The following is a 25,210-nucleotide window of genomic DNA, read 5'->3' on the forward strand; positions in this document are numbered from 1 at the left end:
AGGGAGAAACTACACAGCAACATTAAGTTTAGTGGGAAGTAGATGTGTACGTGCTACACAATCAAGCGGCCAAGAGAAGAAGGTACGCACGTACAAGGTACTGGGCAGAAAGCCACCTGTTTTTAGTTGCTCCTCTTCAAGCGCAGCTTTATCCCATAAAGACTAAACCTCAAAAGACAGTACACATCAGAATTAAAACTGGTAGATACCTCTGTACTCTTCCTCTACTCCAAGGTCTGTGCAGTTGGGAAAGAACTAAATCTGCAGTCTGTATAGTGTGCTTAGGAAAAAAAAACTCTCAAAATCCACACAAAAGAAGAGATTCTTGATGCTTTTTTATGTTTTGATGAATGGAAAGCTCTGCAATTGTAGTTGCCTGAGGTGAAGAGACATCCAATACATATTACTATTATTACCACTACTACATATACTGAAATTCACTGCTGCCATGACTCCATGCTTCATACAGTATGTCTCACAGTAAATTGCAAAGGCAGTGTACACAAATCTTCCACCATATTTCACACATTTCATGGCTTCGGTCACCTCCTCATTCTTTTCTTCATCCTCTCCCACTGTCATCTTGTTTTTGTCATTCTCCTATTCTTCCTTGTCTTTTTTTCCTCCATTCTTCATCCTTCCTTTCACCTTCCCTGTAGCCTCATCTTCTTCCTTCTATACCCAGTTCTGCTCCTATTCCTTGTCTAACACAACAGCGGATCACTAACATCTTTTTCAGCAGCAGCTTCTCTTTTGGGATAACAAACAAGCTATGCTATGCAACAGGTCTCGTGTTATACTTAGACTGAATGAGGCATGTTGCATAGTGGGAGTCCATGCTCCATCCATCCTTCTGAGAACAAACTAGGCATCACACTCTAGAAACATAAAGAGTTGGGGGAGAAGGTATTTATATATGTGCAAATGTGTTGTAATGCATCCTTTCACATATGTTTTCATAAGTGAAACAACACAATTCTCCACTGAATCCAATACAAATTCAGTTTAGGGTGGGTGGGGGGTACTGTTGCATTCACTGCTGCATGGTAGCAAAAACAATGCAATTTCAATATATGATGTTAGTCCACACATTTTGGGGCCAAGGTGGGAAAACAATTCACTGTAAAATTAATATTTTAATGGTTAGAGAAAGAAAAATCTGAATATCCTGAAAAGTAGTCCACTCAATTCTCCAAATATGTCCTCTAACATTTCCTACACTGTACTGTACTGTAGATATACTGTATGTCACATACTGTTGGGTGAAGGAGATGTGAAGCACCCTGGCAGGCCTCCTCCTCCTCCTCCTCCTCCTCAGGGAGAGTGCTAATGAAGCAGGATGCTGGTCAGATGGGAGAGTCTCTGACTCTCCACTTAGGTTCCAAGCAATCAATAATATACAGACAGCCACCACTGCCTCCCTCTCCTTCATTTTCATTTTCTTCCCTTTATCCACTTCATCTTCATTATTTTACTCCCTATGTCCTATTTTACTTGTTTTCACCTCCTCTCCTCTCTTCCACCTCTCCCTTTTCCTGTCCTCTATCACCTTTAATCCTCTAAATTCTCCTATTTGCAGTTTTTTCCCCTTCCCCTCTCTTAGACAGTTAGCAGCGAACATGTTATAAATCTGCGTTGTAATTAGTATGACACTTGCAGCTGAATTTCATTTCTATTTGCAACTAATTTACTTCTCAGTCATGGCAGTGTTTCGACATTTGAGAAGTTGTACTGAGCAATTCTCAGAGAGTTTGGAAGGAAACAAACTTACTGTCAGGAATCTCTAATCAGAAAACACCGATAGAAACTGAAAAAAAAAAAAAAACTGTGCACACTCAAACTGCCTTAATACAAAGGTGTCCTATCCATCTCTATAATACTTTACTGGCCCTGAGGGATGCTTCGTTAACTGTGAGATAACAGTGCCCCCTGCAGCTGAGTAAAGGATGTGCGTCTCAGTCGTGTTCAGTGAAGTTGATCCTTCTACACTTTTAACCAGCCTTGTTTCAGCCCCCCAGCTATCTCCTCCCACAAGGGGAATTGTGTAAGTGGATTTAAATAAATTAATGCCTCTTTTGCAAGCCTAGGGAAAACACAGCGAAAAATAGTCCAAAACAAAACAAAAAAAAAAAACTCCTACTGCTCTCGTATCCACAAAGATAAAGAAAAACATATATTTTTTCTAGCTTACGCATTTTTTTTTTTTCTTCGGCCCACATTTTAGGATGACGGCAATTTGAATATGTCATGCCTAATTCCATGTTCAGACTGAGCCGACGGTCTCTAGGGACAGAATACAAAGCAGCGTGCAAAAAAAAGACACTTGACTAGTCAGCTGGAACAACACTATCCAGGCTAGCGGGTTAATCAGTCCTACCATTTTGTGACAAAAACTGCTTTAAAAGAAACCACTCAAATGCCTTAAGGCCATATCTAAAATTTTCAGTATCCATGACAACTAACAGCAGTCCTGTGTGGCATTTACAATTCGCGTGAAGCTGAATATATTTCAAATATTTGACAAAACATCAGCAGCACTTGATTAATCTCACCTTTACCAGGTATTTGTTCATATTTGCGGTTGTTGTTATATCTAGAAGAATCTAAATATTAACTCTAGATACAATATTTCAATCAAATCGCCCATGTCAAAGTTTGAATATCATTTAATATAAAAAAAGAAACAAGCCTATTCAGTGCTCACTCATTTTGCCACAGCTACAGAGCAACCCTTCTCCCAGTGGACAAAAAAAAAAGAAATGAGTGAGGGAGGCTCAGGAGGTGCTGGCTATTAGAGCAAATACATAGTATTAGCTAATTGGTATGTAAACAAACTCTGCTGAATGATGAAATGAATGGAAATGCAGCCCTGCTACAATGGTAACTAGTAAGTAAAAACCATATTTGTACTATATCATGTTTCTCAGTGTTTTCCTTTTTAAATAGAAATATTTAGGGCTAGACCTCATTAGGATACTGTAGCAATAGCCTATAATTAACATGTGGGATTAAAATGGATACTAATATTTAAAGATTGAATATTCATAAGAAAACTGTAACTAATGACCTCAATAAGACAAACATCTCCAGTAATTTTAAAAAATACTGTAAACAAGGCAGGATACTGTGCTTGAATGGATACAATACAGTGCTAGTTATGAGATGAACCCCCCAATCAATGCACACACTGTCCAATTCTAGCTGCAGAGTAAGCCTCCCAAGAGAACAAAGAGACTCTGGAGGTTTCAGATAACAAGCTCCCTGATCTCTGGTCTTTACACTACAGTTACTCTGGAGCCAGATGTGTGTCTACCTCTGGGTCAAGACAGACACCAGTGGGATTACCATCTATTAGGAAAAGAAAGAGGGGCAGATTGGAAATGTCTGTCATACTGCCATAAACAGAGATTATGTTTTTTAGTGTTCTGCATGTGTGTTGACACCTCAGAGTCTTCGTTGCGGAGTCCGAGTTGGAGGACAGCGCTGGGAGACTTCAGTCTGGCTTGGCTGGACTGGGCCATCTGCAGGTTCAGCTGCCAGCCGACATAATCCAGCTGAAACACACAGACACGGCCGGCGTAACATAAAGCTGCACACTTCGATTTCAAAAATACCCAGACAGATTTTCAAAGACTCGACGATAAACACTAAGGTGGCACTTCATAACTTAACAGTGAAAAATGAAAGCATAATTACAGAGGAAATAGAAATGTGCAAAGAGAAAATGCTGCCAATAAACTTGTTAACAATTATCTCAACTTTCTTCTACAAGCTTGAGGTATTATTGATGTTTCTAGACTTTCTTGACAACTTGTTACCTTATTTATGATAAATTATAACTCTCTCATGGGTGTTTTCCTATTTTCTGAAGATAAGACTGCAAACCCAGGAAATTCAAGTGAGCAATGCAGTGCAAAGATCACCAGCTGCAAGTTTTTGATTGACACAGCATCATTAGTAAAGGAAAAAAAAGAATAGGAAACAATCTTAGTAATTAAACACTAAAGTGGCATTTTTCCTGCAAAATATCAGCAGAAACAGAACTACTAGAGAAATAAAAAAACACTGTCAATCCACTTGCCAACAATAATTTCAACTTTCTGACCTGTTGTAATGTTGTGTTGTTTCTACTTTCTTGACATACTGTTGGCTTATATATGATAAAACTTTCTCACTCATGTGTTCCTATTTTCTGAAGATAAGACGACAAATCCGGCCTTAGAAGAATAACAAGCTTCTGTCACCGAAAAGTGAGTGTGCACAAGTTATTTATAGCTTGTTTGCTGATCTTTAACCAATATCCATACAAAAGTGTCACTATATTATCACACTAAGAGTTGATTATGGTTATTATCATACTCATGAAAATGTACAACTGTAAAATTTTGCATAATCTCTATGAAGTCTGAGTTCCCTTGCTCGCTCTGAGGCTGCAGGTTGAATAAATTGTCAAAGTATGACTCTCACATCTTTAGTTTTACATGTCTACATTTGAAAGAGAAGTCCTGTGTGATAATAAAGTTAGGCAAAAAACCTTGTAGTGTCTCACCGATTCACCGCCTGCCTGGGCTGATTTACAGAGTGACACCTCATCAGTCAGCTGTAGCGCTGTGATAGATTAGCAGCACTGTGTCAAGGCAGGGCAGTTAAGTGTTTTATGATGCAGAGAGAGGCCATAATAATAAAGCATGTGTGACTTATTGGGTCTGGATGCTTCCACAGCATCAGAGGACAGATGCGAGGTGGCGGAAAGGGCCGGGGCCACATTATTCACAACTAGAACAACATCCACATTAGCATGAATAAACATCACAACTCTATGATGTGTTACTAATTTTACTATCAGTGTATGAAAATTAATCATAAAGTAAATTCATTAAAAAAGACAGTCTGCATTTTAATATTAAGCAGTAAATAAATAACCGATAAATGACTAATCATACAAACAAATACATTTATTTATGTATTTCTCTGCCGATTCATCACAATGATTATTGATTTCTACATTTCCTGCATAACATACACTATGTTAATATTTTTTTGCTAGGTCTATTTTCCGGCAATCCGAGTAGGAGTTCACTCATTTTACAAAGAGACAATTCTCGTTATTCTCTGTAAACAGCTGTGTTAATTAAAACAGCAGCTGCTCTGACCAATCAGACTGTCAGACTATCAGTGACCAACACGCAGACTAAATGTAACATCCTGTCGAGTCCAGCTGTGTAAGGAAATCCAAGTAAGCAATGCACTGCAACACTGATCGCCAGCTGCAGGTGTTTGATTGATATAGCATCATTAGTGAGGAGAAAAACAAAAAAAAAAACAGGAAAGCAACAGGGATTGTAAAACGCTGGAGTGTGTGACATTGGACACACGACTCAAAAGATAAAGAATAATGACAAGGTGGAATTTTAGGGTGTTTACTGGTTTCACAAACAGAAAAACCATTTAAAAAAATACCCTAATTTCTCATAAGATGTTTAAGAAATTATTAAACACAACACCCTGCTTTCCAATCGTAAAATATAAAAAGCAGATGTACACATATGTCACTTAAAGACAATCTCTTGTGTGACTGTTGCTCAAAGTCGGAGCAACAGCAGAGGTCGTCTCGAGGATCAATGGCTTTCACGGTCTTCTCCTGGCAGCAACAAATTCACAGGAGAGAGAAAGATGACTTACGAGAGGCGGGCAGGTGAGATGTCTGAATGTATGACAGCAACAACAACTCCGGCATAATGTGACTGATGCGTACATGCTGAAGATTTATTTCCTGTTAGATCTTAATTCCCTTAACTGTGAAAAGAACGCTGTTCCAAGTGTCACTGCTTAATCAAGTTATACAGAGGTACAAGTTTTTAAAATTAATGTGACAACTTGTGTGAGCTGCGTGGAAACTCTTTGTAATCCAAACGACTGAAATGAATTCACAGAAAAGCAGGTCGGTCTTAATATGAATAGTCTGATGATGATTCTCAATTTAGTATCGAGTCACTATAATGTGTGATGAAAGAAAATTTAGTTCAAAGTGCTGAAAGTAGTGTGAAAAGCAGCTTATAATTATGAAGTGTGGATTAATTTTTGGATTAATTTGAGTTAAGAACATAAAAGTTCGTTCCACATGACATAGGATGCCAGCTCCATACTCTGAAGAAGACCAAACCGTCATTTGGTCTATAAAACGTGGTGAAAAATGTCGATATCTGTGTCCCAAAACCCAAGATGCAACATCAAATGTCTTGTTTTGTCCCGACTAACAGCTCACAACTTAAAGATTTTCAGTTTATGATCATAGAACAAAAGAAACCAGAAAATATTCACATTTAAGATTTGGGAACTAGAGAATTTTAGTATATTTTTCTTTAAAAATGACTGAAAACAATGAATTAATTAATTTTCTGTATCTTGTTTTGTCCCGACCAACAATCCACACGATATTCACTTTACTATCATAAAAGACTAAAGAAACCAGAAAATATTCACATTTAAGAGGCTGGAATGGGAGAATTTTGTAATTTTTTTTCTTAAAAAATGGCTCAAAACAATGAATCGATTATCAAAATAGCTGGCGATTCATTTTCTGTCTATTAATCAACTGATAGTTGCAGCTCTATTTGAAAGTTGTAAAAGCCAGTGTGTGGGCTTCTGAGCTTAGATTAATTTGTTACACACGGTCAGATTAGGTTGAAAATGAAGAATTTTCTATAAGTGAGAACTGGTTACTTGTTACCTGATAATTAACTGACTGAGCATCAACATCTGACAAGCAAAAGCATTGTCCTGACATACCTTCACATATAAAAACTGCCAAAACCTGTCTGATTCATATACAAGACCTGTTCAGATCCAAGAACAAAACAAAAAAAAAGTGTGAGAAAAAAAATTGTTAAACTTTGTTATAAGCTTTACCTTCTTTGGAGCAAAGATATTGTGCTTTAGCCCCTCCACCAGCTCAGGCCCAGAGGTGGCCCAGGTTTGAGAAAACACCTCAGCCTTGTCTGGGTTTAGATGAACCGCCTCCAGCTGCTGCTGCAGAGACGCCGGCTTTATATTATGATACACTGCCTAAAGAAAAGAAAAAAGGAGAGGAGAGCAGATAACCCATATGTATCAATCCATGGTATCAATACTAGAACTATCACCACTCAACACAACATTGTCACAATACAACAGTGACCCCAGCTGGAAAAGAAATGCTCAGTATGTGAGCACAGCATGTGGTTATGCAATTTTCTTCCTTTGTTACTTTCTTTAGTCTAATCACCATAGATTGAGCTCCAGAAAATATACATTTAAGCAAAGTGCACAATTCAACCTAAGATTTGGTCAACTGTGGTAATTTATCTCTTTCCATGAACACGGCAGACGAAAGGATGCAAAAGATTGTGATGTGTTCTCTGTCCTTATGAACCATAGAAAACCCCAGGAATTAAATATAAATAAAAAGTGTGTATATTTATTTTTTCCATATCTACAGCAATGGAAATAGTTATACAGAGTATTTTTGCTTATTTGTGTTCCTCCATCACATCTAATACCTAATGTTTATCCTTACAAATATTAGTATTGTTAAAGAAGTGAGAGAACCTCCGGTAAAGATAAAATAGTACTTCAGTCTAAAATCAGGTAAAACGCTTAAAATCACTTGATCACCTGCTCTAGAATAAAGGCAGCAGTTTCCAGGACCAAGTTCAGAGCCTGTTTATCCAATGATAGAGCAGTCTGAAGTTTTTGCTCCTCCTCTTCACTGAATGTCCGCTCTCCCTGTGAGGAAAAAACAGTTTACCTCATTAATGTTAATACTTCAAAAGATCTATTTTAATAATACATTTATTTATTTTCTCAAGGATCATTAAACAAAAGGCTGTTTTCTGTTTGAGAATCAAAAACTTGGATTATTTGGGTGTCCAGCATATGAAGAACGATGTGAAATTTTCATATAACAAAAAGGATAACAGATGAGAACAAAGGACTTATACGATTTTTCATTGGCAAAAGCTTATAAATGCATTCTCAAGCAACATACGATAATATATTTGACACAAATGTAATTTTCTGACTGAAACAACTAGAAATCTCTTGTGATAAAAACTTTGTTACTGCAAACTCAGGATTGGTCATCATGTAAATACTTTAAATACTTTTAGATTTAATAATGAATCAAAAAAATATCAACAGATAGATTGAGAGTGAAAATAACCATTATTTGTAGCCTTATAACACTTTTACATCACTTATCAAACAGAAGTAAAGCGCCTTACACAAAATAAACATAAAAGGCAACGACAGAGGTTAATGTAAAAGACAATAACATCAATCCAAAACACATTAAAAGTGTAATTTGGAAGATGGTGGACATGAAGTCATAATAAATGAACACAATAAAGCAAACCAGTTTACCCAAAATGAAGAGACCTTTTGCAAAGCACACATGCAGATTTGTCAGAGCAGTAGAAGCACATGTGGACGTAACAACGTTAACGACGGCTCAGTTCAGTTTAATTATCCCCGGAGGCCATACAAGTGAGCCATCTTATACAACACCTCAGGCCATAAAACTGGTAAAACTAAACAGAATACAGCCCATAGTAACGTTATTATTTACACTTGTGCTTTTCCTGCTATGACAGGTAAAAAATGTCTTTCATGAAAAAGGCTCATTACTTTCTCTTAGTAAGTCAAAAATAAATAAATAAATAATAAAACTAGCAGACAAACTGTTCCTGGAGTGAGTAACTGCAACCTTTTGACAGCCAGCTATGTCTTGTGAAAAACCAGAATGATCAACAGGACCAGGCATGTGTGTGCATTCATTAGAGCAGAGTCTGACTGACGCTCCACTAAGTCATTATGCATGCGCTGCTCTCTCTGGCACTACAGCTTTGCTGAAAAAGCCTCAAAAGCCTCTTGTCTTTGGCACGTATAACACTGCGCGGCCTCTGTACCTTCAGATGAAGCTTTTGTATGATGCGGGAGATTAATCTGGAGAACTTGTTCACATCAATCGCGTTGATGAAAGTCACCGCTTCTTTTATGCTGTTTGGAAAGAAGAAGCGTGAGTGTTAATGACAGCGGTGTGGAAAAGTACTCAGATCCTTTCGAATCAGAATCACTGTTTTCTGGCCAAGTGAGAGAAATTTCACTCCGGCTGTCAGTGGATTTCAAAGGTACTTCTATAAACTTGCAAAATCAAACAGAAGCTATAGACAAGACATATAGCGGTGAAAACATACAGAAGCGTCAACAAATTAGTGTTTTCTATCCTTTGCAATAGGTTGCATGGAATAAACAGGGGCATCGGTGCAGGATGTTGAAAGTATAAAGCAGTGTGAGATGAGATTGTGATATGATGACACATTTGAATATGTATGAGTATGAATACTATTACGCACATGCAGACATACTAGCTCCCTCAAAGTAAATATGCTGTGTGTACACGTATTTCACTATCTGTCCATATGTGCATTAAAAATTAAAGTGGTAATATTACAAGGCAAATACACTCATCAAAAGGAGGTATTCACAATTTTACTGCAGTCAAAGTAAACACATATGAGCTCAACAAACACTTAAGTACTGGTGTATATATAATTAGCTTTGAGCATATCTTAAGCGACAACTGGTCTTACATTTACTTTTTTATGAATGAGTGTATATACATACATACATACACATACATATATATGTTTTTTTTTTGTACAATGACAAATGCTATTGACTAGAGCTGCAACATTGATTTGATTAATCGATTAGTTTCCAACAATTAAATTAATCGTCATCTATTTTGATAGTCAATTAATCGTTTTGAGTCATTTTTTTAAGGAGAAAATTTCCACATTTTCTGATTCCTGCTTCTCAGATGTAAATATTTTCTGGAGTCTTTAGTCCTCTGTGACAGTAAACTGAATGTCCTTGTTGTGGATTGTCAGTCAGGACAAAACAAGACATTTGAGGTTACATCTTGGGCTTTGGGAAACATTTTTCACCAGTCTGACATTTTATAGACCAAACAACTAATTGATTAATCAAGAAAATAATTGAAAGATTAATAGATAATGAAAATAATCCTTAGTTGCAGCCCTACTCTTGACTTTTGATCCTAAACTTCCAGCCTTGTAATATTATTTCTGTCGGTTTAGAAATGAATAAACAAATACAAATTATTTACAGTAAGTCAAATTAAACAAACTGGTGCACTACAAATATTAGGCATTACTACACTTAACAGAGCCCGTTTTATAGGATTGGTGACTTTTGTCCCAGTTGTGCTTCTTAAATAACATATTTTTGAACATTTGAGACTTCTGCACTCAAATGTAGAAACACTGTATTACTGCAATAGAGTTAAAAGGCATCTGTTTTTTATATTAAGGTGATTTGATGAACCAAAACTGCTGCCTAGTTTGAATCTCAAACTTTCTAGATAACTTTCTAGACAATGACAGGACGATGCTCTAATTGGGTGCTAATATTTCACAGCTGGACTTAAATACAGTACAAAAGTAAAACAGTGAACACCGGGGTAAAGGCAGCTTGACTAAAATGTTAAAAGACTGACAGACGAAAACCTGACAGAGACACATTTTAAAGATACGAGCAATAACATAAGTTATGCCAAAATAATGTATTAAGCGTTATAACGTTTTTGCTAGTGTCCATAATGCACCAAATCCCAATAATAACAACTTTCAGGAGGATTTCATGGCTCGACATGAAGCTACATGTAGCTTTACGTTAATTACTGGAAGGACTCTGAATTTAAAAAACAAAATCCCAACCTTTGTGTGTCTTTAATAACTGAAGTCATTGTTGTCTGATGCTTTCAGTAAATAAGAATGAAAGAGTGAAAAGGTGTCACAGCTGCAGCATCTTCCTCCTCATACTGTTGTCATTTCTCTCTTCCTGGTCGTGACTACATAGTAACCCTGGATTAGCGAAACATCTCGCGAGAGTGATCATAACTCAAAACCATGATTTTTTCCTAACCCTAACCAAGTGTTTTTGTGCCTAAACCTAACCAAACCTTAATCACAGAGTTGTCACATCATAAAACATAATTATCTTGTATAATGGCAAACAACGAGCACACTGAAGGAACAACGCCTACAAATCTCGCCAGAGCAAATCTAGGGTTACCATCGTTAGACGACCCTTTCCGGTCTGTTGTCACAGGACGACTCACATGACAGTCAAAGCTGCGTGATAATACGCACACGGTGAAGAATGAAGCAAAACATGACGAATTGCAGCAAAATAATCAAAACGTAGGTAATTTATGTATTCTAAAACAACAGTGTCAACAACAATTTAATCTTCCAGACTCTGTCACTGCATTATTGATTTCCTTGGAACGTATTTTGCGTAAATCTGCGCACAATGACCCTCTGAAAGTGTCCAGTGCAACAGTCACTACAGAAATCCATATACTGGTATCACGAGTGGTGGAGGAGGTATTCAGATCCCCTAGTTAGAAAAGTAGAAATACTGTAGTCTAAAAATACGCCTTTATGTACTCCTTTAAAACTCCTAAATTCAAAATGTGTAAAAGTACAAGTCATTAGGCAGACTGGCTTCTTTTACAATGTTATAATATTATAGTATATTATATTGTTTGTTTTATCTCTAACAAATACATGTAAGAACATTTTAATGTTATAGTTCATTAATATGGAGCCAATTTTAGATACTTTGGGTACAGTAATAGTAATAGTACCGCATCATATTATATAAATCTATCATAGTTTTTTTTTAAATAATAATAGTAATAATAATAGACTTTATTTATATAGCACCTTTCACATACAAATGCAGCTCAAAGTGCATAACAAATTTTTAAAAAAAGAAAGAAAAGAGCAGACAATACAAACAACAGTTAGAATATTAATATATATATATATATATATATATATATATATATATATATATATATATATATATATATATATATATATATATATATATATATATATATATATATATATATTATACTGAACAGTAACTAGTAATTGTAAGTGGCACATGAATGTAGTGGAGTAGAAGTGCAAAGTAGAATAAAATGGAAATATTCAAGTAAGCTACAAGTACTTTAAATTTGTACTTAAGTTCAGTACTTATGCTAATGTACTTAGTTACATTCCACCACTGGGTATCACTATCTATTAAGGCATAATAATGTGAATACATACATTATTTACTAATGCTTTATAGATTAATTAACCATTAAGTCATCAGCCAACCCATTAATAAGAACTAAATTTGTCAATTTGTGAAATATCCAGTCCAGCAGATGTTCCTTTCTATTAGGTAATAATGCAGTTATAAGTGTTTGTAATCCATTAATCAATATTCATGTGTTTCTCGCATTTTAAAAATCTATCAGGTCTGCAATTACAAATGTTACAAAGTTGTTAAATCAACTTTGGTCCAAATCTTCGTCAGCCCTTATAGACATACAGACCTAACCAGTCAAAGGGAGCAAAAACTTCTACTTATTAATGGCCTATAATCGATTCATAATGCATTTGTAAATTTGCTAACCATTGAAAAAACATTACTCAAAAGCCCTCATAAGTAGACTGGGCTTTTTAAGGAATCTATACAATTTCACTGTTGTGTTGCCCTACAGTAGTCCTCCTTTAAAAGGATGAATTGTGGCCATAGCTGAGTATTGTTAAACAAGATCGCATAACTGGAACATCTCCAGGGACCACAATGGAAATAAATCTTGGACTTTATTGTGTATCCTTGAGATTTTGTGGATAAGTGCGACCTCAAATCCTCCCTCTCATTGTGTCAAATAAACTAAACTAAGGCTGACTCTGCACCTAGGGAGCTCATTCAGTCATAAACCATTAAAAGCACTTGAGGCAAGTCCCTGTTCAGTGCTAACTTACAGTATATAGTCTATAGTGAGTTCAGTTTGAGACTAAAACCATTTTCTATATCCACATAAAACATTTTTCAGTACTGTATCAAAAATACATTGATAATATAATAATAATAATGAAAAAGAAAATAGACACAGGTTGAGTTTTGACAGTTTATTATGTTGTAAAAGGAGAGAAAAAAAGTCATGCACAGATTAAAATTAAGAGAATTATTTGATAAGACATGATAAATCATTTAAAAATATTTTGCATACAAATAACGGAAGAAAAACAATTTCAGCGCATATATATATATACACATATATATATGTATATGTATATATCCATAACTCTGTTACACAGCATATCTTTAATATAATAATATTCTTTGTTGTTTGCATTGATTTTACAAACAAGCTGTAAGGTATGACTTTCCAATACTGTAGCAGATCTGTTCCAGTTTGTTGTTCAAAAATTGTTCCATTTACAGCACTTTCCACCATGGATTGATTTCTCTAGTCTGGAACAACCAAACCAGTAAGACTAGGTCAAAACTTCACTACATGCCAAGCTTTCTCTTCAGAAAGTTAAGACTTGAGTAAGTGAAAAGATTCCAGTTACAAACTGACACAGATCTGTACTGTAGCAGCTGAGCGTCAAGGGCCAACCTCCAGCGAGGCAGAAGGAATGTACCACTGATAAATAAATACTTCATTTTTCTTTCAAACAGAAAACAAAAACAAAAAAAAAACATGTAAAACATTCTTTTCTTTAATAGGAAAAACAAAGAGATAACACCAGAACAAGGAGCTTTAAATCACACAGTACCTTCATGATGTATTGTTTTGATAAAAGTTACTTATTTGAGGTTTTGGTAAACAGATTGCATCACGGTAAACATTGGCTGACATCTGCAGGCTGAGGATCTCGCTGCCACTATTTGAAGGAGGGTAAGTTTGGCACTTTTATGCTGATGTCACCAATGTTGATATTTCTGGGCATTTCCGGGAGGTTCATGTTCTTTACAGCTGATACGGCACGAGCAGGCGCTCCTGCAATACCGGCCTACACACACACACACACACACACACACACACACACAACACACACAAGGAGGGTTGATAAGATACAAACCAGTAAATCAAAAACAAGCTGTACATGACACCACACTGAACAGTGGACACTGGACAAACATAAGTACACAACATAGTGCTAAACAGAGAACTAGACAAAACAGTCAACTGCTGACAAAATGCAAAAGCACTGACAGCTACTAGGACAGACAACATGTGCAAATGTACATTCAGATGCCTTCATAGCTTCAAATGCACATGCATTATTTGGGTCTATAATGGTTTACATCACAACCAGAGCCAATTATGAATCAACTGTGAAGACACACTGTACTAGACCATTCACTAATTTGGATGTACTGAGCAGTAACTGGACATTCATCAATGGACAAAGGCGGCATTGCTGAAAGTGAACCCACCGGACTCTTGAGGACCGATAAGGGTAAAAATGCAAGGAGAGAATTGGGTAAAGCAGAAAAAATGGGTTTGGATATGAAGACTGAAATGATGTTTGGATAGATAGGTACAGTATGTATTGATTGTTTGTGTTAAATAAAATAAAAACATGTCAACATAATATAGGACTACAAGCTTTAGCCATTATAATACAGGTGATACTGCACCTCTAGTGGGCTACACATGACTGTAGCTAACATTTATCTGCCTAATTACATATTTGTGGATAGAGGAACACAAATATTGTGTCATTTATACATCAATGGTGTTAACTACTGATGACATGAGAGGGTTATAAGCCTACAGTAGAACTGAACTACAGTGGGAGATCTACTCTCAGGGATAGAGGAGGCAAGTCACTCTAACACAATGAATCTCAATGTGAAACTGTACCAGGACAATTTAGCATGTCTAAGGAAAGTAGTTTGACTTTCTGAAACAATAAAGCATATCTGCAGACACTGAATGTTTTCACATTTTTTTTGTTTGAGCAGACATTTGAGAATCACTGCGGTTAGAGATCCTCCAAGGCAATCTTTAGAAGACAGACCCAAAAATGACCAAAAGGCTTAAAAGACCAAACTGTACATTCGTCGCTTCTCCTAGGAACACATTCAAAATGTGTAGCCTTGTAAAGCATTTAGTGATATGACATAAAGTATGTCTGGAATGTAGATTCATTCACTTCACTTATTTTCACAAGGTTATTTCAATGGACCGTTTGTCTTATGCATTCCTCTCTCTGCCAAGAATCAAGGAGACTTGTGTTAGATGGAAAGATGACCGTAGCGTTAACTGAGAGGAACGCTGATCCAGCACATGGGCTCAGTATTCAGTAGTTGGACTCGACATATTTTTTGCCTCAACAGCAGGTAGCATGGACAGCGACTGTGCAAATATAGCGGGTTTTTGATGAAAAGCAGAGTGACTAATATGTACATAAATAGTCAAACCAGTCATGAAACACATCACAAGGGTTTGATTCTTTGGTCTATGTAAGTCAGAGGGGCTTTTAAAAGAGTGAGCACCAACTTATCTCTTGTCTGTCTGTGAGAGATATTGGTGCAGACGAAACAGGATATTAGTCTAGAAGGTTTTTATCGTTGGTTGGTTCAAGAAAAATTACTTGTGGTGATACCTTACCACACTGCACCACTTTAGGCCAGATAGGTTTTGAGAATGGCTCTTGTATGGTACCAGTCTCATAAAATAATGAACACTTACTAAAAATGCAATTTGAAGCAGAGATGGAGACCTTGGGTGATCTTGCAAGACAGTAAAAGAGATCCAAAGAATTCTGTAGCCTCTTTAGTCGGGTAGATACAAATTTGTTTTGAGCTACATGGCTGGACATTGTAAGAGATACACCTGACAATGCAATACCACAAACTGCTGCCTTAAAAATTATTATAGAGTTGAATCATCACCCCTCTGACACAATCTCAAAAACCGTCCAACAAGCTATTGTACTGGGATGTATCATATTGTCAGGTGTTTCTATTATTTTGTCCACCGCTGTATATTCAAGTGAAGGCATTCTGTAACTAATTAAAGATAGGTGACACCATTTTTGGGTCTGCCATGAAAGATTCCTACTGCATGTTAGTGACGTCAGTTTGCTATTACATGGAGGGCCGTATGGACTCGGGGGGGAGGGGAGTAAACTTCATTTACGATTACAGTACTTGGTTGTAAATTTAGCAGTACCTGTGTCTACCTGTCCTGCCTGGTAGACTGAAAGATAAACGTCTGTAAAGAGAGAGAAGAATGGAAAGAACTAGACAGGGTCAGGAAAAAGAGGAATGAGGAATGTTAAAGCAGTTTAAAGTAATTACAGTTTATCTCCACAGAAAAAAAGTGATAGGACCTATCATAGACCACATCTTTAAAGACAAAAATGATCCAAAGCTTCTCCCACTTTTTTTTTTTTTTTTTTTTTTTACAAAAATGAAAGATATTACTTGAGAAATAGCAGTTTGGTGAAAACAAGATTAATGCCATTTTATCAGTCCTTGCCAGTTTGGAGGAAGAACAGCTCATTCCTTGTTCCCGAGACACCGCCCTATAAATGGACAGTGTCGTTTTGAATTAGCATCACGATGAAAAAACACACGCTGCGGTCTAGGGTAGGTCCAAGAGGGGAGAGACAGAGCAGCTCTGATGATTGTAGAACAGTAAAAGACTCTGCTTACAGAACATCAATCAAAAAGAAGAACCTGTCTGGTTAAAAGCACACAATGCAGCTCAGATTGTAAGAAAAAGTGCACTTTTCTATCACTACAACTGTAAAACCTTAAATGTTAGAGAACACACCTGATGTCAGCCAGTTATAAAACTAGTCAACCTGACAATGTAACCCTTCACTTCATCATCACACGAGCCACAAAAAACAACAAATTTGTACAACTTTATGGCTTTCTGTCAGCATTTCTCATTGCAAAAGTCAAAAGGAATCTCAAAAAAAAAACATTGCCTTAAGGTTTACAGATATTGTTGCAGTGCATTATAAGTTATTTAAAATCAGCCAAATCATTAGTGGAGATATGTTTTGAGTTATCAGTGGCTGTAAAACGGAAATGATTTCATGAAATTGTCTCTGGCTGTCTGTCTGACTCAAATGTTCAAATCAGTAAATGAAATGTTTATCTGCTTGCAGAAGCTGTATGGAAAGCAAAGCAATGTCCTTGCATAGAACAGATATCCAAGCAAGGACACTGGCTTATAGATGTTACAAAACATATTTGAAAAGCATTTACTAAAGCATGAACAGCATATTAAATTGTCATTCCTCTTTAAATTAAAAAGCATGTAAAAACACAGCCTACAACCAGCCTAGTTTTGTCGTGTGAAATTTAAATGATATCAAATATAAGATGATTGTGAGATTCGATGATCACAGATTCTGGAGATGCATCGGACAATGGTAGGGTTAAGTCTGAGAAAAGTGATGACTATGATTCTTTATTTTATACTGAGGGGATATATGTCGAGTCTTGATCTGTGTCGAGAGCAGAGCAGCAGCAAGAGAAGAGACCAAAAAAAGGAGCACATAACACTCAAGAGAAGGTAGGGAGCATCCACAAGGTCACTGGAGAGTAGCATGCAGGGTGCAGCATACACACATGCCTGCATACTGTATACAATACCTTCGAAAGTATGAAGGTGGAATCAAGTCATACATACAGTGGATGGGCAGGGTCACGCTTACCTCAGACTTCTCCATCTTGTTCTGTGCATCCACCTGTGTGATGATTTCATTCATGTTGGTCTCCAGAACCATCCCGCCCATCACCATCTCTGCCAGAATGTTGTGGACCTAACAAACAGTAGGTGAATCGTACTGTAATGTCATTAAATATATAATGTTGTCAGAGCAATTGACATTTACAGACACAAAATTGTCTGAATCTACAGTACATCAGAATATACACAAGATGTTGCATTTTACTTTACTTTACATTCCTAATACCACAACTCTTACTTTACATTTCCAGGTCTATATTTATATTCTGGGGATCTACTGGTATATCTTTGCATGATTTATAGTTCCCCTCTTTAAAACTCCTTAATCATCTTATACTAGCCCTTTATGCAGCCGCTCAGTTCAACCTCTGTCTGAAAATGGAATTCTCAAATACATCAGTACATGTTCAAGCCCAAATCCGAACCGAAATATGCAGGCAGACAGCGTGAACAACCTGTGGAACAACCTTAGCAACAAAGGCTATGGAAGGGTTGTTGCCTGATATCAAACAGAATCAGTCAACTCGACTTGGTGGAGTGAGCAGATTCAAAGGTCTAAACCCAGGCAAGAACGGTCGACCTTTTGAAGGCATGTGTGAATGATCTGACATCAGTTCGATGGGGAAGTAGAGGGAACTTCAAAGCAGGCTGAAGCCCTGGCTTTCGACTGTCAGGTAGCATTTTTACATAAGTTCACCTAAAGTTTTGGAACTTTGATCATGTTTAGTATAGAAATATGACATTCTAACAGTATATAAATGACAGAAAATCACAAAAAAAGCATGTTGTGTTCCCTTTAAGAACTCTGGGCAAAATGTATTTAAATACTGTAAATGGCGTTGTACCCTAAAAAGACTTACTGCAGGCCAAACCTGTTTGAAAGATCCAGAAACGTTTGAACTGGGCCTACTTCAAGTCAATAAGAGATGATATCAAAATTGCAGTAAGACTGCAACTAATGTTTATTTTCATCTGTGATTGATCTACCGATTATTTTCCCAATTAATTGTGAAAAAAATGCTTGTTTCGTTCAAGCAACCCAACCAAAAGATATTCTGTTTACTATCATATATAACAAAGAAAAGCAGCAAATCCTCACATCTGAGAGGCTGGAACGAGAGAATGTTGGACTCTTTTGTTTGACGAATCAGTAACGATTAACTGATTATCAAAATAGTTGTCATTTTATTTGTTTCAGCTCTAAAAATTGCAGCATCTGTTCAAGTTAATTTTAGGAAGTTGCTTGTAACACCAAAATTTTGCCGTTTCGACAGAGCAGCTATGACTGAACAAAATCTGAGAAGTGACTGAAAATCTGTGAATGTCACATCAGTTCATTTCTGACAAGAAAGCAGAGGTCATCAGATAAATGTGACATCACAAGTCCTACAAGTGATTTGTACTCTCACAAAAGGACAGAGGTAATTTCTAAGATCAAACGTTCAAGCAGTAATTCAGATATATAACATCACAGAGGCAAGAAAAATGAAAGGTATTTCCTACCTTGTCTACATGGAAAATTAAGTCAAGCTCACAGACATTCTCAAAGCATTTGTCCAGCGTTTCCACAAATACCTAAAAATGGGAAGAATTTAATGCATGAAGCAGAACTGCCATTGATTTTAACACAAAAACAAATCAATAAACATTCTCTAAGTACTTTGCCAAACATTGCGATAGATACCCCGAGGTTTCCCAGGCTTCTTACCTGGATTAAGTCTAAAATTCCTAGTTCGCTCTCTGAGGAGTCCACACAGAACACAAAGTACAATGTGGCGTAGTGTCTGTAGATCAGCTTGTAGTCTGATCCTCCAATCAACCTAGCACACAGGGAACAAGGAGACTACATCAATACCATTCCTGATTTAATACAGATGAGAAAAGAGACACCATAAAAGATTAAGTTCTGCAGAGGTTAACACGCACAATGCTGCACTCTAACCTGAGCATGACCTGATATTTATTAGCGTGCTGAAAACATGTTACGGCACATGACAAAAAAACCACCTGGAGAAAACAACAGGGAGTTTACAGTCATGAGTCAACATGTTTAAAGATATACTAACGTGGGAAGATATGGAAGATACCTAACCCAGTAAACCATCTGTACCTGGACCTCAATGAGTGTGTGAACATGTACACAAGCAGCTTGAGCCACAGGAAATGTTGTAACACCATACATACATCCTGTGTAATCACTTGAAATTGTGAATAAAGTGATTTTTGTAAAAGTTTTAAATATTTAGTTGTAGTGAAATCACCCAGTAGTTGTCTAAATGCTTAATGTACAGTATAATACAATATTTTTTATAACCATGTGGCTTTGATGTCAAGCAATTTTAAGTGACAGAGAGTGAGGGAGAGAGAGGGAAAAGAGTGAGTGCGAGCAGCAGGTAGAGGTTTACAGGGTAAAATGACACTTAGTTCCTCATTCATGAAAGATAAATGAACACCAAACACACGCTGTTACTATCAATTACCATTCACAAAGCTCTGCGGGTTTTCCTTTCTAGTATCAACTTAATTCCTGTGATGTTGCATCAGAATAAGTTCTCTAACTTAAGGATTTTCTACCAGTTAAACTCGCTTTGTTTATTCATTTAAACACAGTCCCTCATTCAGTCACCAGCAGGTCCAGCAAATGCATGCAGATGTCATAACTTACATTCCACCTTCTAGGAAATTACAGACATTCTCATCTCTTTTCGAGACCAAGTGGAAGGTTTCCCTGATGATCTGTTGTTCTGTGTCTTCACTCTGCAGGATGAATAAGGAAAAAGAGGTTGTTAAACAAAGAGAAGCTGGTAAATAATTTAATTATTTCCACCAAGCGATTTCATTACGACTAGCCAGAATGCTCTGGTTGGCAGGTAAATTAATGGCCACATTTATCTTCCTATGCATTAAACAAACAGGTTGCTCTGGGTTCTAGGTTAAAAAAAAAAAGCATGATTTATCTGCGAACCATTCTCTTGTCATCTTTAAACATACACTACTGCCCAAAGGCTACAGACGCAATGATTTAATTGCACGAGCTAAACCAAGGCAGGCTTATCTTATTGTTTGCTAATGAATGAGATTTTGTTTAAAACCTCAAATAACCTAAAGCATATTTGCAAGCATTCACTGAAAGGCTTACACTTGAAGATTTCCTGAACTAACAGAGGTCCAAACTCTCAAGAGACATTTAAAAACTGGTGCCATATTTCATCCAGTTATAAATATCAAACTACTGGGTTTACTTTAGGTGATAAAAATGCAATTGAGACTGGTGGTCCAGGAGAAAGCATCCAAAAACATATGGTCTGAGGTATTTAATCTAACCCCAACATCCTCAATCAAAGGTCAAACGTAGATAAACTCTTCTTGCGTGCAACTCGAACACTGATTCAGCCTGACCAAAGGGTGCTAATGTCCTCTCAGGGTCCATAACAGGTCAGTGAGCGCAAGGAGAGAAGATGGTGTCCAGTATGCAGCTAGCTGGAACGCTAAATCGGTCATGTGACTTGGAAGCATGGGACAAGCAGGGTTATGGTACTCTTGAGTTTCAAGACTGCGAAGAATTGCAGCACCTTTTAAACTGCACTATGAGATGTTTCTGGCTCCCTCTGAGCCAAATGTGGCCTTTTGAGTCTGCAACCTTCCCCCAGATTATGGTGTAATTAGTAGTGGCGCCCGTTCTCCCTGATTTAATTGTGGGAGATATTATGTATGTGCAATTCAAAGCACTCTTTAGCACAGACATTTGCAGCTCTCATATTGTCTCTTACATAAAAAAGAAATACTTTATACAATGAACTTCTATAACCAACACAGCACCACAAGCATATGATATAACTCAGTAGTTCAGTATTTTCTGTTACCATCCTTAGCTCAAAAATTTAAAAAAATCAATATACTATCATATGGACACCCAGTATGTGTGAAAACAACCTTTGCTCAAGCTGCAAAACAAGAAACTCTAGACTGCTACACGGAAATGTTGTTCAAGCTTGAACACACAGCTGCTCTTCCTCCAAAGCTTCTCATTGATGTTGGCTGAGTGCCAATTGATGGTGAGTAAGTGATGGTGTGTGTGTGTGTGAGTGTGTATATTTCTCTCTCCTCTCCCCACATGTCATCTTTAGATTGGGCAGATGCTTTGGCTTTATGTCTGAGCCAGCAGACCGGCTCTAACTAATGGGACAAAGCCTCTTCAGCTCTGCTACTCTCCCTCTCAAAACAACATACAGATACGACCCGAACGAAATCACATTATGTGTCATTAACTTATATTGTCTCTGAAACCCTTCAAACAAACCTTCATCTATAAACACCAAACCAAGGCTCAGTTATATAAGGTTTTCACAGCGAGCAGTATGTGTGAAATATTATATCTTGCCAGCCTGTAAGCTAACACCTCAGCTTTTAATGTAACAGATGGTGTCTCCATAGCTTTCTTATAATCCAATCAATTTCAATTTGTCCTCCTGAAATGAAAACATATCCATGTCCAGCTCAATAAATGGATTATAGAACATATAAAATGTTCAAGGTGCAGTTCTAAGGAGAATAAAACATTTTCATTAGCAATTAATCTGCTAATTTCTTTGTCCAATTAATCACTTGATCTATAAAATGTAAGAAAATTATGTTGCAGTTTCCCAGAACCCAAAATGATGTCATCAACTTTACTACTTTGTAAATTGATTAATAATTTGAGTCATTGATCAATTTAAAATGCCTTCTCACATGTGAAGATTTTCTGCTTTTCTTTTACTTATATGATATGAAACTAAATATATGTGTTTTGCAGAGCTGCAATGACTAATAGATTAGTCAATCAAAAGAAAATTAATCAATAACTACTTTGATAATCAAATAATGAGCATTTTTTAAGCAAAAACCCCAAATATTTGATGGTTCCAGGTTCTCACATATAAGAATTTGCTGCTTTTCTTGGTCTTAGGTTACAGTCAGTTCAATACTTGGGGGTTTTCGACTGTATGTCAGACAAAACAAGACATTGGAGAGGTCACGTTGTGCTCCAGGATATTGTGATAGACATTTTTCACTGTTTTCTGATGTTTTATAGACAAGATGATTCATCAGTTAATGCAGAAAATAATTGGCAGGTAAATGGATAATGAAAATAATCATTAGTTGCAGCCCTAGTGTTTTGTACTGATGGTTGGGAAAAACAAGCCCTCTGAAGATGAAACCTTGGGGTTCTGGGAAATTTTGGAGGGCATTTTCACAATTTTATGTCATCTTAGAAACCAACCAGTAAATCAGTAAGAAAATAATCAGATTAACCAATAATGAAAATAATTGTTAGTTTTAATTCTATACTAATTTCCTGAATAATTTGCAGGTATTTAACAGTATTAGTTAGTATTTTTTAACATTTTACAGAGAGGGAGGTGCAAAAATTAAAGAATTGTCAAGAGTCTAATTCATTAAGATTCATTTTAACAACTATGTATGAACCCAAATATAATGAGTGGGTACTTACAAACTAAACCAACTTAGCACTTTTTCTGTTCTTTTCTGATTATTTGTATCAAACTACACCAACTTCTCTGTAAAATGAATGTAAAAATGAACCATTAAATGCCTGCAAATTCCTCAGCAAATTCCTCTCATAATTGGGTTCATATCCAATTATAAACGGTAATATTACTGTTACTTGCAGGCCTATCAAAGTCCTAATACATTAAGTTCACAATCAGGCATCACATAGAAAAGCTAAATGTATTAACATTTGAGAAGCCAGAGCCCGCAAATGTTTGAGATTGTTGTGTTTTTTTTTGCTTGAAAAATAACTCAAACTCAAAGAGGTTGCCAGTTAATTCTCTGTTGATCGACTAACTGATCAATCAACTACTGGTTTCCACTATAGCAGCGAGTTCACTTTGGTTGGGGCACTTTCTACGTCACCTTGCTGTTGTGGCACCAATATTAAAGAAGAGGCAGGCAGCCAACCTTGGGATATAAATCCAATTATGAGAACAATTAATAATCCAATTATAAGCTTGCCCAGCAAACGACATTACATAAACTGTCATTTGCTACCTGAAGCTTTCTGTTTTGTTGATAGGTAATGTCACTCACAATTAATGACAATTAGGTTAATTGCACCAGTAGTGGTGAAAGGTTGGAGTGAGCACGAGTCACTCACAAGGGCGTTATTGAAGTCATGTGACCCAAACAGTGAACTCACTTACTTCACTGTATTCATCACTACAGTCGAATTAAGAGTGGCTGCAATCCTGTTCCTACTGGCTCGACGGGGATGTGATAGTCTGGCTTCGGCTTGCACACGTTTAATTATTCATATTTTTTTTTTAAAAAAAGGGGGACAGCAGGGTTGAGACTGACATCCTATACATCAGGATCAGTGGCTGTTTGAAGCAGCAGCACACACCTTCCCATTCAAACAGTTTGCAACAATGTTACATGTGTTTTCTAATTAATACAGCCATATCCTCCTTCTTGCATAAGAAAAGCAACAAAGTATCTCAACAGTCGTAGGAAGATATTTTTAATTTACTTTTCTCGTCTTGGCCTTTCAACAAGCCAAAACATGTTCATTTAAAACAGATGAAAAATAATAACAAAATCTCATGTTACTCACATAATGCTCGTAGAATTTAGAAAGCCTCGGTTTCCCATGGTTGTTGAATATTAAAATGGCTTTAATCATGATTGTAGCTGAACGGAGGGAGGCGGGGGGGAACAGAAAGGGAGCAGTCTGTGAAAGACTCCCGTGAACCCAGATCTGACTGGGATTCAGGGGCTAAACCCGTCTCGATTTAAGGTTAATACGGGATAGCTTCGAGCTACACGCTGCTCCTGCTACTCCTCCATCGTCTCTTTACGGAAATATTCCACGTCAAAGGACCAGTCATGCTCTCCTCCTCCTCCGCCTCCTCCTGCTACAGGAGCCGCGATGGCTCAATCTGTGCCGACCGTCGCTAAAAAACACACAGGGGAAAAAAGTGTTTTTTACCCCCTCTCATATGTGATACTAGAATCATCCATGCGGTGGCGTAAGACCATAACATATTTTGTTTATCAGGGATTTATAATATGAATATTAATACATGTTATCATACAGAGAAATAATGTGAAATGTATGTGGTGAACTGGATTATAAACATTGTAAATACGACAATGAATGCGGTGACTTTCATTGCACATTGATAATAATAATAATTCATTTATAACACATCTTAAAATTCACATTTAATTTTGCTTTAAAGTGGTCTGTATCATGTGTTTTAATGAATCTTACCTAAGCTTCTTATTCTACATTTGATTTTTTTTAAATTTTATTTCTAATGTTCTTCATTACATTTTGATATTTAATATCTGTTGTTAGTACTTTCAGCATTGTATGCATGACACATGCTGTAAAAATGAAGTTAATATAATAATAATTTTAATAAAACATTGCAGAATAGGGTGATGTAAGTAGACAAAAAGTGTGCATGCACAATGAACACATAGTAGTAGTAGAATTATAATTTAATAAAAAAAAAAGTTTGAAGGAATAATAATTAAATTAAAGAATTAAATTGAGAAAATATG

At 36.6% G+C, this 25,210-nt stretch overlaps 2 protein-coding genes across 5 annotated transcripts in view; both read right to left on the bottom strand.

The window, feature by feature from the left end:
• The window catches only part of commd10 (COMM domain containing 10), a 58,126-nt gene extending 47,103 nt beyond the window's left edge, over positions 1 to 11,023 (bottom strand). Inside the window, exons 1-5 of one of the 3 annotated variants that reach the window (XM_067613578.1) lie at positions 10,779 to 10,937; positions 8,946 to 9,036; positions 7,654 to 7,764; positions 6,910 to 7,065; positions 3,444 to 3,554 (exon numbers count right to left, since the gene is read on the bottom strand). In XM_067613578.1, the coding sequence (XP_067469679.1) occupies positions 3,444 to 3,554; positions 6,910 to 7,065; positions 7,654 to 7,764; positions 8,946 to 9,036; positions 10,779 to 10,807 (498 nt within the window). In that variant the 5' untranslated portion in view covers positions 10,808 to 10,937. Of the gene's footprint in view, positions 1 to 3,443; positions 3,555 to 6,909; positions 7,066 to 7,653; positions 7,765 to 8,400; positions 8,496 to 8,945; positions 9,037 to 10,778 lie in introns of those variants that run through there. The other 2 variants (XM_067613586.1, XM_067613595.1) reach the window with 2 other exon arrangements.
• A 2,002-nt stretch (positions 11,024 to 13,025) lies between these two features.
• On the bottom strand, positions 13,026 to 24,547 carry LOC137199359 (AP-3 complex subunit sigma-1). 2 transcript variants are annotated; one of them, XM_067613617.1, is made up of 7 exons: positions 24,255 to 24,547; positions 20,304 to 20,395; positions 19,347 to 19,458; positions 19,142 to 19,213; positions 17,604 to 17,711; positions 16,103 to 16,144; positions 13,830 to 13,931 (listed from the first exon to the last, which is right to left on the bottom strand). In XM_067613617.1, exons 1-6 carry the CDS (start codon positions 24,321 to 24,323, stop codon positions 16,109 to 16,111), a joined length of 489 nt encoding a protein of 162 aa, XP_067469718.1. In that variant the 5' UTR covers positions 24,324 to 24,547; the 3' UTR covers positions 13,830 to 13,931; positions 16,103 to 16,108. The 2 variants fall into 2 exon arrangements, with proteins under 2 accessions (XP_067469710.1, XP_067469718.1); XM_067613609.1 differs by lacking the exon at positions 16,103 to 16,144 and having other exon boundaries at positions 13,026 to 13,931; positions 24,255 to 24,543.
• Positions 24,548 to 25,210: the final 663 nt, after the last annotated feature.

Source organism: Thunnus thynnus, chromosome 2, assembly GCF_963924715.1.
Source record: "Thunnus thynnus chromosome 2, fThuThy2.1, whole genome shotgun sequence".
In the NCBI taxonomy this organism is placed as follows: domain Eukaryota; kingdom Metazoa; phylum Chordata; class Actinopteri; order Scombriformes; family Scombridae; genus Thunnus; species Thunnus thynnus.

Excerpts from the sequence above, each read along its gene's own strand:
- LOC137199359 (XM_067613609.1), bottom strand. The coding sequence starts at position 24,323 with ATGATTAAAGCCATTTTAATATTCAACAACCATGGGAAACCGAGGCTT. Across the intron at positions 19,459-20,303 it reads AATTTCCTAGAAGGTGGAAT|GTTGATTGGAGGATCAGACT; the intron begins GTAAGTTATGAC and ends CCTGTGTGCTAG. Across the intron at positions 17,712-19,141 it reads TAATTTTCCATGTAGACAAG|GTCCACAACATTCTGGCAGA; the intron begins GTAGGAAATACC and ends ACTGTTTGTTAG.